The sequence below is a fragment of the Barbus barbus genome (genome assembly GCF_936440315.1).
Source record: "Barbus barbus genome assembly, chromosome: 21".
Lineage (NCBI taxonomy): Eukaryota > Metazoa > Chordata > Actinopteri > Cypriniformes > Cyprinidae > Barbus > Barbus barbus.
In genome coordinates, this window is record NC_136749.1 from 23728334 (window position 1) to 23741310 (window position 12977).

The 12977-nt window shown below is 36.3% G+C and overlaps 1 protein-coding gene across 1 annotated transcript; it reads left to right on the plus strand.

Moving 5' to 3' along the window:
- Positions 1-964: 964 nt before the first annotated feature.
- Positions 965-11949, plus strand: LOC306887868 (centromere protein W-like). Its single transcript, XM_079445870.1, has 3 exons — positions 965-1151; positions 7903-8016; positions 11522-11949. The coding sequence occupies exons 1-3, from the start codon at positions 1065-1067 to the stop codon at positions 11546-11548; spliced, it is 228 nt and encodes a 75-aa protein (XP_079301996.1). The 5' UTR covers positions 965-1064; the 3' UTR covers positions 11549-11949.
- The last annotated feature ends 1028 nt before the right edge of the window (positions 11950-12977 follow it).

Consider the following 12977-nt stretch of genomic DNA (forward strand, 5'->3'; position numbering starts at 1 on the left):
TGTAGTGAGGATGGAGAAAAATGAGTGGGTCGAGCTGAAACATTTTATTAGTGAATAAGATGAATAAAGCCGGGAGCTATTCTCTTTTATTTTAAACTCAGCCAAATGCCAAAGCCCAGAGCAATTAATAGAAACCATAAAGCATGTGCCATTAAAACGGACTCAAAGTTCTGGCAACGTTTCAGCTCCATCTTATATATTAATTTATTTTTAATTCAACAAATGCTTTGCAGCTGTTTTACATTCTTTGACCTCAGGGGACAAAAACTCACAGAAAGTAATACACCTGAAAAAGAAGGAAAGTCTGATCTACAAATGCATTTGTATGTCTTGTTGAATGTTTATTTTATTCTACTTTATTGTATTGTGTTTCATATTGTTAATGTCTTGCATGTATTGTTAGTTTTTAGTACCATTACTGACATTTTTTTTCAAGCTATAGCAATATTGTCTATATCAAACAATAAAGTTATTTGGAATTATTTGAGTAATAAATGTTCATAAATAAATAAAAATTGCCCTAATTAAATAAAAATAGCTGTAATCGCATTAAATAGCTATAATTCATACGGAAGACATTAAACGTTTTGTATCTTTAACAAAAAAAAAAAAAAAGTTTAAACTAAAACTTTTTCACTTGTGTAAAATCATTAGGCCAAAACAGAACCAGATTATTCGAATAAAAAGTGTCTGACTATCATTTCTTATGTAAAACGCTGAATTGCATTCTAAACTTTCAAAGAAATATATAGCCTGCGTCCCAATGTGCATACCATCCATCCTAAATTCAGTCATTTTCAATAATATTTAGGGTAGATAGGGTGGATAGTATGCACATTGTGAGGCAGGGAAATAACTTTCAAGTGATCATACAAGGTCACCACAGATCGATGTAAATACGCAGAAATCACGTGCTCGTGAGAGTAACCATTAAGCTCTTTAAACGTCATCATCAGGAGCCGGTAGTGAAACGCGCGGTATTTTGAATACAACGAAAAACAAACAGTCGCGAGCTTTATTTTCGATCTCAAAACGGTAAACTAACGCCTTTAAGCAACCAAAACATGTCAAAAAAAGCACCGAGAGCAGCTCTGAAGCTCCACATGAAGAAGAACACTAATATACGGATAGGAAAAAACGCAGACTTGATGGTGAGTGAATGAAAATGAACCACAACAGTTTCCACCACAAACGGGCGTCATATTCACATGTAATTATGCTTTCAGATTTAATTTAGTTGTCAAATGACATGCGTACTGTTATGCAGTTGTTGTGTAACTGTTAGTCGGAATATTATCTGTTTCACCTCTAGGCTAACTTAATAAGTCATGTTTACTGGAGATGGATGTTCGTTGTTGTATACGTTAGGTCTGTGTCTCAAAATCTAGTAACCTGCCTACTTAGACAGCACTATGGACAGCTTAGGAAGCTCGGAACGTTTAAGCGCCTGTATGAAGCACAGTAATGATGTCTAGGCAGGGAGATCAGTAGGTTTTGATACACATCTATAAGTTGTCGTCAGGGACAGGGAGGAAATAGTTCTTGTCTTGTGAACTTTAAAAGATTAAAAACATCCTTATAACGTTACTTTATTGCAATGCACGTGTCTCAACCGATGTGAAAGGTCAAAATTGGAAGAAAATTGCAATGTGTTATTCACTTAAAGAAAAATAGGGTAACACTTTACAATAAGGTGTCATATGTTAACATTAGTTAATGTATTAACTAACATGAACAAACAACGATCAATACATTTATTACTCTCTTTATTCATCTTTGTTAACATTAGTTAATAAAAATACAGTCGTCCATTGTTAGTTCATAGTGCATTAACTAATGTTAACAAACACAAGTTGAGATTTTAATAATGCATCAGTAAATGCTGAAATTAACATGAACTAAGATTAATAAATGCTGTAGAAATACTGTTCATGTTAACTAATGAAGCTTATTGTAAAGTGTTACCAAAAATAGTTTCCTTTGAATGTTCTGTTATTTTGAAGGAGCAAGATCTGAGTTTTATTTATTTATTTATTCATTTTTTTGTAGCGCGATGCAGCACAAAGCAGTTAAGACCCTATGTGAACATAATGCAGTATGGCCAGGTTGCGTATTTTTAGGACTCTCCTCAGTACTTAAGTACTTTATAAAAGTATTTTAGTGCATTAATGCATTATTTTAACCACAGTTACAATACTTCTAGCTATTCGTTGTTACACCTTTATAAAGTACAAAACATAAAAAAATGTGACAAACAACCAATTTCACATGTAATAAGGAATAATGCATTTTAACTTTGGCCACAATTATATATGGAAAGATATAGCGCTAGTAGTAGACTTTACAGGACTATTCCACATTAGTTGGTATATAAACACTTTATATATAGCTTACAGCATGGAAAAGCCAGTTTGTTTACAGAAAGGAATACAGCTAATGCAAATGAGCTGAATTAGTGGGACATTGCTGGCTCCTTTCATGTCTTTTTGCAGACCTCATTACGAGGAAGCTTATGATGTTGTTTCCCAAAGTAGTTTTCATATGGAGGTGATTTGAAATGTTTAATGTCTGATGCATGTTATTGCTTATTTGCATTATTATACAAAAATCAAGAAGCACTGCTGTCTCCCACCAGCCACTCTCTTCTCTTTAAGAATTTACAATATTTCCAATAAGCTACAAGTTATTTATTTCTGACTTGTTTCTAAAGTTTTTTTTTTTTTTTGGTTATTAATATTATTATGTGAAACTGGACTGGGACATGACTATATACGCTATATTCTAACTTGCATTGTGTCCATTAGAACCATATGTAGAGCATTTTCAATAACTGCAAGACCATGGCTCCAACGGCAGTGATTTGTTTTATACAGTGTAAAGTTCTTGCCCATCTTGTCACTTAGGAAAAGACCTAATTCTAGGATCAGGAAACCAGAAATGGGAGGACAAGCCATTAAAATCAAACCACCATATTGTGACTTTTTTGAAGTCGATTTTGTTTTAAGGAACTTGGCCCTTTAACTTAGCAGATGTGTTTACATTTGTTTAACATTTTATATCCGAGCGGCACTGATGAAACCAATTTGTGTTATGCATTATCACGTGAAGTGGCCACTCTAAATGTTGTTACATGCAATAGATGTATGGCAGTGTCGCATGCTGCCTTTTTGATTGCTTGATGCTGACCACTTCATAGCTTAAGTTGATTAAAAGGAACTTCAGTTTTCAAAAGGGGAGTCCAGTGGTTTAGGTTGATTGAGGTTTGCCTTTCGGCAAGTTTGCCTAGTGTTTTCCATGGAAATTGGGGAATTGCTTATGTTGTTTTTAAGTTGAGGGGCACTGTACATAGTTGATTATGCTCTGTGTGTGTGTAGGATGTCCGTGTGCTAACAGGGTCCTAATTAAAGGTCCATTGCAGCTGGTCTTTCTTTATAGAGACTGGAGGTGGGGATGTAAAAACCGCCTGAAAGGTGCTCTGCTTTACAGGGGTCTAATCCAGCCATTAAATTAAAAGGAAAATGCTGGAAAAAATGAAAGAAAGGCTTTTTTTACCGTCCTATGAATATGTACCGGTTTGATCTGGTTTCCTGTGCTTTTAATGACAAAATTCCTAATAAGGCCCTTCACACTTTGCCTTATGCATCACATCATGAGTCTGCTTTTAATTGGTCAAGCTATGATTGTGTTTTGGCTTTCAGATGAAACCATTAGTTCTCTGATTGTAGACCTGCAATTACAAGTATTTCCAGCACCGATATTAAATCTATAGGTTCAGAGAAAAAAAAAAAAGTTATTGCATTCTGAATTGGATGTGATAAGATAAACACACATACAATAATTGTTTTTGTTTTGTTTTTTTGATTCACTCAAAAAGCAAACATGTAGCATGACCAGAGTAATCTGATTCACAAACAATTGACCCTTATGAACCTGTTCTTTGACTACAGATCATTCAATGTATGAACTTTGAATCCTTCTAAATCTTTAGAAAATTCCAATTTTTTAAGTCTTCTGAAGCCTTGAGGTAGCTTTGTGTGTTCATGAGGAACAGATTGAAATTTAAGTCATATGCAAAAATAATTCTGTTGGAAACAAAATTATGTGTACTGCAGGTATTTATATAATTTACAGAGGCAATTTTAGGCCTCAGTTAGCATAAATAGACTGGTAGAGTAGATGTCAAAATGGAAAATGAGAAACAGAGGTGTTTACACCCAGAACACTGATTTTGAACTGTAAAACAATAACAGGAATACATGTTTGATTTCCTCAGAAACTTTTGATCCAGATTTCTCCTTGATGGCTTTTACTTACCTATTCTGCGCTCTCTCAAAAGTGTTTAGACCCATGTTTCCTGTCTCCTACATCAGATCTTACTCTATAAGCACCAAAACAGCTTGTGAGATTATCCCAGTCATACTATTTCATCTCTCCAGTTTATAAGTGCATCCCGCCGGGTGGAGCAGTGGCTTAAGACAACGCTTTGTTCCCCCTGCTGAACTAAGATAGCCTATGCTGCATTTGATGGTTGATTGAACACGAAAATAATCAGCTGCATCCTGCAAGGAAGCTGTGAAAAAGTGTCTGTTTTCTTTTTCCTGATCTCCCCACAAATTGTAGACCCACTCTTGCCCCCCGACAGCAACGTTTCCTCCCTGGTGTTCAGAATCTCTGGGAAAGTGTAGAAAATCAACAGCCTGTTTTGGCGACCCAGGCCAACAGCTCCTGGCATTTTCACACCAGGTCATTAGAAGTTGTGCCTGGCTTGTGTACTGTAATTGGATGATGGGTTCCTGAACTGAAATTGGTTGTTGCAGGTTGTTCAAGAGTGTTTATTTAAGAGTTGATAAATGCAAATCCTGGTCTGCTGAGTCTGGTGAGGTGAATGTTTTGAATTTATGCTTTTTAAGAAATTTGAAACTCTTGCATTGTTAGAATTTATGTAGCTAGACTGTTCACCAGGATTTGCTGTTGGTGTTATTTCTTGCATTCATTTGCTTACTGAATTGTGTTTGAAATTTCTGTTATTTATCAATTATCGATTAGGGATGCACAATCAGTGCCTATTGTTGTTGGGCGATATTATTATTTTAAATTTGTCAATATTGGATGAAATTGTGCATGCTCATTCTTTATATTTTCATATTACATTGGCATCTAATGCTCACTTTATAATTTTCAGCAAATGTTAAAATGAAGATAATTTTTTTTTATTCAGTAATTTATAATGCTGTGACGCCCAAAATTAAATGAACTGTAAAATTTAAAGTTTAATTTTGATATTATTTAGACAATGTTATATAATTTTTAAATGGATCTTTTTAATGTAGCTTTTTTGGATTAATTATCGGTATTGTCCAGAATTTTAATTTTCAGTGCATATCTCTTATTACTTACTTTACAGTGCAAAGATGGTGCCTTTTTTTTTAGTTGGTTGGTTACTTCCCTAGGAATTGAACATAAGGAGTTGCTAGTGCTATGCTCTACTGTTTGAGCTACAGGAAGGCCTAAAGGCCAAAAAAAACATCATTGCCTGTTGGTTTTGTTGTATCAGTGTTGTTAACTCAACTGGTGTTTAATGGTGCAGTGTGAACTAGCCTTGCAATTTTCACTTTAAACTCACACTTTTCTTTTTCTGCAGTCTAAGTAAACAGAGGGATTTCCTTCAGGTAATGTAAATCAGGATTCATCTTGTTACACTTTTTTTTGTTACAAGACCAAGATGACATTTGGGCAGATCACAGGACAATGTAAGTCTGCACTGCACACTCTGAGGCTCTTTAATGTTCCTAAAGCTGCTGAGACTGGTTTTCTCTGCCCTCGGTGAGGATTCCATGTGCTTTCCGTGTCTGAGCGAGGCAGCAAAGACAGCCTTTGCTGTAATCAGTTTAGCCCGGTCGTTATGTTTTGGCAAAGCCTCTGGCACAGGGGAAGCCTGCTTGGGCTTCTCAGTTTCCTTCTCGAAAACACTGTCAAGACCAGCTGTTGGAGAAGTATTCAGACGCCCTAGAGATGACCCACAATTATGAAAATTAGGTATTAATAGATTTAAATTACATCCAAATGGCGTTGTGTAGATGCACAAGGAGCGCTGCCTTTTTTCAGCTGAAATCATTAGGAAATCTAGCTGGATGTGGTTCAGCGGATGTGGTCACTTGTTTCATTTGTGTATGTGTGTTGTTGAGACCGAGAGAAAGTGCAGGGGATAATATACAGAACTTTCTTTACAGCTTGTAGCAGTACACAGTGCAGACCACAGTGGAGGTGAAAGTGCAGGAAATAAGTTTCATATTTTATTATCAGGAATATTAAGAATATGTTCACAACACAAATCTCCTTCCTCAGTCAGTTTATGAAAACTAAACAGTAAAAACAGGCCAGAAATAATAAATTTGAAGTATTTGATGTTATAGCCTAAGTCTTAAAGGTACAGCACCAAAAATTATCTGAGGGTGAATTCGAAGTGTCAGACTGTTAGTAAAAGAATCAAAAACATTTATATGTATGTATGTTCGCAGGTATTGGATATTTATTGTTCACAATGTGGTTAATTGTTTTAATATTTATATATTGTTAAATATAACATGTAACAGGTTGTGATATTTAAATTGATATTTATATAGAAACTGTTCATGTAGTTTTTTTTTTTTAATAAAGCAGTAAAGATTTATAATATCAGCAATGCATCGGTTGTCATAAAAAGAAAAGAGTTACAGGCTTATTAGATGTTATTGTCATGAAAAAAAAATGCTACCGTTTAGAACAATATGAGCCCTTGAAGCTGGTAAATAAATGTACAGTTAAACTGAATGTAACCGAGACTTGGGAGAAAGTAATGGCAAATTGTGATGCACCCTCAAAAGCATCTCATTATGCATATAATGATTATTCATACAGATGGCTATGGCTGTGTTGTTTAGAATCACCTAAATTGTTTAAATGATGATGGAAATACCCTCAGACAATAGAATGACTTCATATTTGCATTATGAACTGCATCAGGAAGACACACTTGTACATTGCGCTTTCTCTGTGTTTATTTCTTTGGTTCATGTTGTTGTAGAGTATGTTGTATACCACGTTGTCATGTTAGCACATGTTCCAAAACAAGTGGTGGTGATTTTAAATATGTAAACTTAATTTGAGCTCAAGGCTGATGTGAAATCCATCACAGAGTGCAGACCTCTGTTCAACATCTCGTGACAAAATGCACCAAGACAGATGAAGTGCTGAAAATGATACAATTTCCTGGTCTAATCTGACAAGGTTGCAAAAGGATCCATGTCTTTGGGGAGGGCTGGAAGATTTGTCTTTCACTGACACCCCCTTCTCCTGGATCTGCCTAGCAGTTCCTGTAACATAATCCTCCTTTACAGCGGTACTTATTTGTTGATCCATGCACAGGTAGGGTGAGCTCTGCATGCTACACCTGGCGGATGATATTCACTTGAGTCACTCAAAACATTGGATAGTCCTCTTGACTCCAAGCATTTGGCATTTTGTGTGCCAAGTCACTAAGATTGCAATGATTGCATGGCTGTCCATCACTTCAGCATTGTGATTCTTTTTAGCTCTGGCTTAGTTTTACTATACTTTTTGGTTAAAGGAAACTAATTTGTTTTCTGCCTTTGCGTGTTTATCTTGAGTAATAAACCAATGTAATTTGTGCAATAATTTACAGTCTATAAATTCTGCAAACGACTTGCCTTGCTTAATACATCCTGTTTAATTAACAATTAATTAGCCATTAACAATTGTTCTCAGTGTATTCCATTTACATGTCCTAGATTGCTCAAAGGGTATGGTGTCGGTAGTAAGTGAAGTGTACTCTAAATTGCATTGGATAAATGTCAGATAAGTGACAAATTAATGAACTAATTGGTTTTTCTCTTGTGTCCACAGGCCCAGCTCAACCTCCTGGTTGTCCTGCATCGTCTAGCGGAGGAGTCCAGGGTGAAGGCCTTTGAGGAGAAATCAGCAACCATCAAAGTTCACCACATCAGAGCTGTTGCGAAGGTATCCAACACCACCATAATAATTAAGCTGTTTAAGAGGCCTCTAAACTGCATTAGTTCAATGTAGCTATGTAGACAATAAAACTTTCAAGCAATATCCCACAATGTCACAAAGTAGCTGAAAATATTGACATTTTATTTTTGCTCTGCAAAAATGGTTATTTATTATAAATGTATATTGTATATTTATAACATTTTATTTAATAAATTATTTTATTATATATAATAATACAATCATTATATGAATTTAATTTAGAAAATTTTTTATTACTGTATAATTTATTTTTAAAAGCACTAAGTATTTCTTAGCATTTTTGTTCATTGTTAAACATATTACAAGGTATGAGTGTTTTTTAAAATTGTCTTTAAATGCACATACCGTATATCTTTATTTTCCCCTAAATCTAGTGAAGATGATCCTATGGTCAAAATATGCTGCTTTTCTTTGTTCTTGAACCTTTGTTCTGTGAGTGTAGGTCTCTCATGTAAACATTTAGTTGCGTTTATTTCGTAAAGATTAGAAAGTGACTTCTTTTTATCTCTGGTCTGTGCACCATTGAACTATCAGACAAAATGTACTTCCAACTTCCCTTCTTTATACTTCAATTGATTTATTTTAGCCTGAGGTCCAAAAATGTGTTGAGGCAGTGATGTTCTCTAACAAGCACAGTGGGTACCTAAGATTGGCTGGCTTAGGTTTCCAATGCATATTAATTTGATCTGGCTGCATTGTTAGCAGATGTCACCCGTGGCCGCCCTATTGATCTTCTCAACAGTATGTGTTACAGCAATCAATTTGTTCATTAGTGGACTGCCAAGAGCTACATTAGGTGAATGGCAGCTTATCTGCAGGTCCAGTCTGTTAGCAGTGCAGCCTGTTTTTTTTTTAATGAAACTGGGTGAGTTCATATCAACGCACAAATGGAAAGAAATTGGCAGCTGTGTGCTCCCTGTGCTGATTATGATAGATTCTAATATGACTTTAAACACCATACTGGAGTGCATGGAATTTTGTTTTAAACAAATCAGAATAAAACCGTACAAAAACATACTCCCAGTCACCCAATCATGTCCAGGTCAAAAAACTAAATTATATTTTCCATAAATAATGGAGGCCTAAGTTTAGTACTTTTTTTTTCCACTGACATAAATTTTAACAGTTCACCCCAAATTCTGGGGGGGGGAAATGACCAAGACATCTGAGTGAGCAAGTGAGGGCATTTTCTTTTTAACAGACTAAATATTCAGGAATGAAAGCACGTGTCTGTAGTTTAATCATAAATGCAATCCATGCTTTGGCAGAGTTGCAGTGTTGATTGCTGTTAGATTTAGTTTAGATATAGTATTTTACTGTAGATTAGGCCCAGCTGAATCTCCTGTAATTTTTATTTATTTTTCCATCTATTGTTTTGAGTCACAGGCCCTGCATGGCCTGAAAAAGGAATTAAGGCAGCAAATGAACACACTCGTATTGCAGCCGGAATCCGGCTACATCATCTTGCAACCACCCCTTTGATGGATATTTTCTCCAGCGCTATAGATTTGAATGGGGCACCACATCAAATGAGTCACAATAACACTGAACAGAGATCCGGCCAATTTTGAGTCATCACGCTGTGTTTATTTTCACGAGGGCAGGCAGCTTATTTGATTAAGATGTAATTGTGTGCAGAGTGCTCCTTGTACAGATGCACTTGAGCAGCAGGGGCATGAAATATGCTCTGCTTGTTCCAAATCAAGAGCGAAATCGGAATATCATGATGGCCTGTCACAATTAAACATGTTAGGAATTACATGCTTTACAGAGTTCAGGCGCAGACTGGTTCAGCATGGCCGCCTCTGAAAACAGGTGTGTAATGTAGAGCGCTGCCATGGAAAGTGGGAATTTGAGGGGGAAAAAACAGGGGTGTAACAGATAAACTGGGTGTTTCCATTTTGTATGTTTGCCCACTGACAACGAAATGATCAGTCTATAATTTTAATGGTAGGTTTATTTGAACAGTGAGAGACAGAATAACAACAAAAAAATCCAGAAAAATGCATTTCAAAAAAGTTATAAATTGATTTGCATTTTAATGAGTGAAATAAGTATTTGACCCCTTCGCAAAACATGACTTGGTGACAAAACCCTTGTTGGCAATCACAGAGGTCAGATGTTTCTTGTAGTTGGCCACCAGGTTTGCACACATCTCAGGAGGGATTTTGTCCCACTCCTCTTTGCAGATCCTCTCCAAGTCATTAAGGTTTCGAGGCTGACGTTTGGCTCAAACTCAAACCTTCAGCTCCCTCCACAGATGTTCTATGGGATTAAGGTCTGGAGACTGGCTAGGCCACTCCAGGACCTTAATGTGCTTCTTCTTGAACCACTCCTTGTTGCCTTGGCCGTGTGTTTTGGGTCATTGTCATGCTGGAATACCCCTGCACAACCCATTTTCAATGCCCTGTCTGGCGTCAGTGCCCTGGCCCCGACAGTACATGGCTCCGTCCATCGTCCCTTTGATGTGGTGCAGTTGTCCTGTCCCCTTAGCAGAAAAACACCCCCAAAGCATAGTGTTTCCACCTCTATGTTTGACGGTGGGGATGGTGTTCTTGGGGTCATAGCCAGCATTCCTCCTCCAAACACGGCGAGTTGAGTTGATGCCAAAGAGCTTGATTTTGGTCTCATCTGACCACAATACTTTCACCCAGTTTTCCTCTGAATCATTTAGATGTTCATTGGCAAACTTCAGACGGGCCTGTACATGTGCTTTCTTGAGCAAGGGGACCTTGCAGTACTTTGCGGCGTAGTGTGTTACCAATTGTTTTCTTCGTGACTATGGTCCCAGCTGCCTTGAGATCGTTGGCAAGATCCTCCCGTGTAGTTCTGGGCTGATTCCTCACCGTTCTCATGATCATTGGAACTCCACGAGGTGAGATCTTGCATGGAGCCCCAGACCGAGGGAGATTGCCAGTTATTTTGTGTTTCTTCCATTTGTGAATAGCAGCTGTTGTCACCTTCTCACCAAGCTGCTTGGCAATGGTCTTGTAGTCCATTCCAGCCTTGTGTAGGTCTACAATCTTGTCCCTGACATCCTTGGACAGCTCTTTGGTCTTGGCCATGGCGGAGAGTTTGGAATCTGATTGATTGCTTCTGTGGACAGGTGTCTTTTCTACAGGTAACAAACTGAGATTAGAGAGTGCTCCCAATCTCAGCTCCTTACCTGTATAAAAGACACCTGTCCACAGAAGCATTACCTATAAAAATTACCTACCTACCATTAAAATTATAGACTGATCAGTTCTTTGTCAGTGGGCAAATGTACAAAAGCAGCAGGGGATCAAATATTTTTTTTCCCTCACTGTAACTACTGTAAATTAACTTTCCAGGTGCAAGGGTCCTTAAAAAAACAAAAATGAAATAAATACACTCTGGCTATTGCTCGCATTCTAGTGATTATCCCTTTGTGTATCAATGGTGCCACCCCCTGCTCTAAAATGTTTTGTGTTTCTTCCCTTTGTTGTTACAGAAATTGTTAAAGAGCACACGTGGATAACATGGATGACGGGAGTTCCCCATCACAGCCCTTTATTTGTTCAACAGCATTGACCCCATGAACTAAAAATTTACTTACAGACTTCAGTATGTGTGAGCTACAGTATAAAGCATACAATGTATATGGACTGTCAAAGATGAACATTTTACTTTTATTAATTCCTTAGAACTTTTACGTGCACGATGGAATTTATGTTGCCTTGTCTCAGCGTTGGAACCATTATTAGGCTGTGATCCGTGATCAATTACTCTTTATGATTGTTGAAATTTTGCTTCTAGTTTTGTGTAAATCATGTGTGATGGACAGTATCTAGCCCAGATATCTAAAGCAACACATGTGTCCCTCATCTCGTTGGATCGTATTATAACTTAATACCTGTTAATAAACAATTTGTACCACTTAACTTGGGTGACACATGGTTGAGTAACCGTGCAGTGTTTCTTTCTTCGCTCTGTAAAGCAACAAGAAATTTGGCTCTTGGCCATTGACAACACTGGGACCATTATTTGTGGCTGCTCACAAAAGCAGGTTTTTAGCAGGAAAGTTCACTCAGATGATATTTCACTCTCCTGTATTGACTCAGTATCAGTTGTATGTCTTGTAACGAGAATTATTTTATTTCAAATTTAATTACTAATTTCTGAGTGACCTATAAGAAAATACACAAAATATGTTAAGAACATGGCCAGGATTATGGTTGCAAAGGGGCAGAACATTTCTGGAAACTTTCCATGGGAACTTTGTCTGGGGAATTTTTGGAAATATTCCAAGTTTGGAACTTATCGGGAATTAATTGGAAATTTGGGGAAATTTATAAAACTGTATCATATACAAACATCAATATAAACATTTTGTTTGATCATAGGCTCACAAGCATGCAGGCTAATACAAATTTTAAAAATGACATTTTTGGGGGGAACCTGTGATGCTTTTTTCAGGATTTAATGATGAATAAAAGCCTGTGAACAGTGTTTATTCAAAATGGAAATCTTTTCTAACAATATAAGTATTTACTATTACTTTTAAAAAAATTAATTTAGCACATCCTTGTTGAATAAAAGTATTAATTTCAAAAAAGAGAAAAGATACTGACCCCAAACATTTGAATGGTAGTGTATTGTTTAAAAAAAAGTCTATTTTAAATAAATATAAAATATTCTATTTTAAATAAATATAAAATATAATATAAATAAATTCTGGTCGTATTTTTTTTTTTTTACTCTATTCATCAAAGAATCCTGAAATAAAGAATCACAAGTAATAAAAAAAAATTAAGCAGCGCAACGGTTTCCAAAATTGATAATAAATTAGCATATTAGAATGATTTCTGAAGAATCATGTGACACTGAAGACTGGATTAATGATGTTCAAAATTCAGCTTTGCATCAAATAAATACATTATATTTTAAAGTAAACAGAAAACCATTAT

Excerpts from the sequence above, each read along its gene's own strand:
- LOC306887868 (XM_079445870.1), top strand. The coding sequence starts at position 1,065 with ATGTCAAAAAAAGCACCGAGAGCAGCTCTGAAGCTCCACATGAAGAAG. Across the intron at positions 1,152-7,902 it reads GAAAAAACGCAGACTTGATG|GCCCAGCTCAACCTCCTGGT; the intron begins GTGAGTGAATGA and ends TTGTGTCCACAG. Across the intron at positions 8,017-11,521 it reads ACATCAGAGCTGTTGCGAAG|AAATTGTTAAAGAGCACACG; the intron begins GTATCCAACACC and ends TTGTTGTTACAG.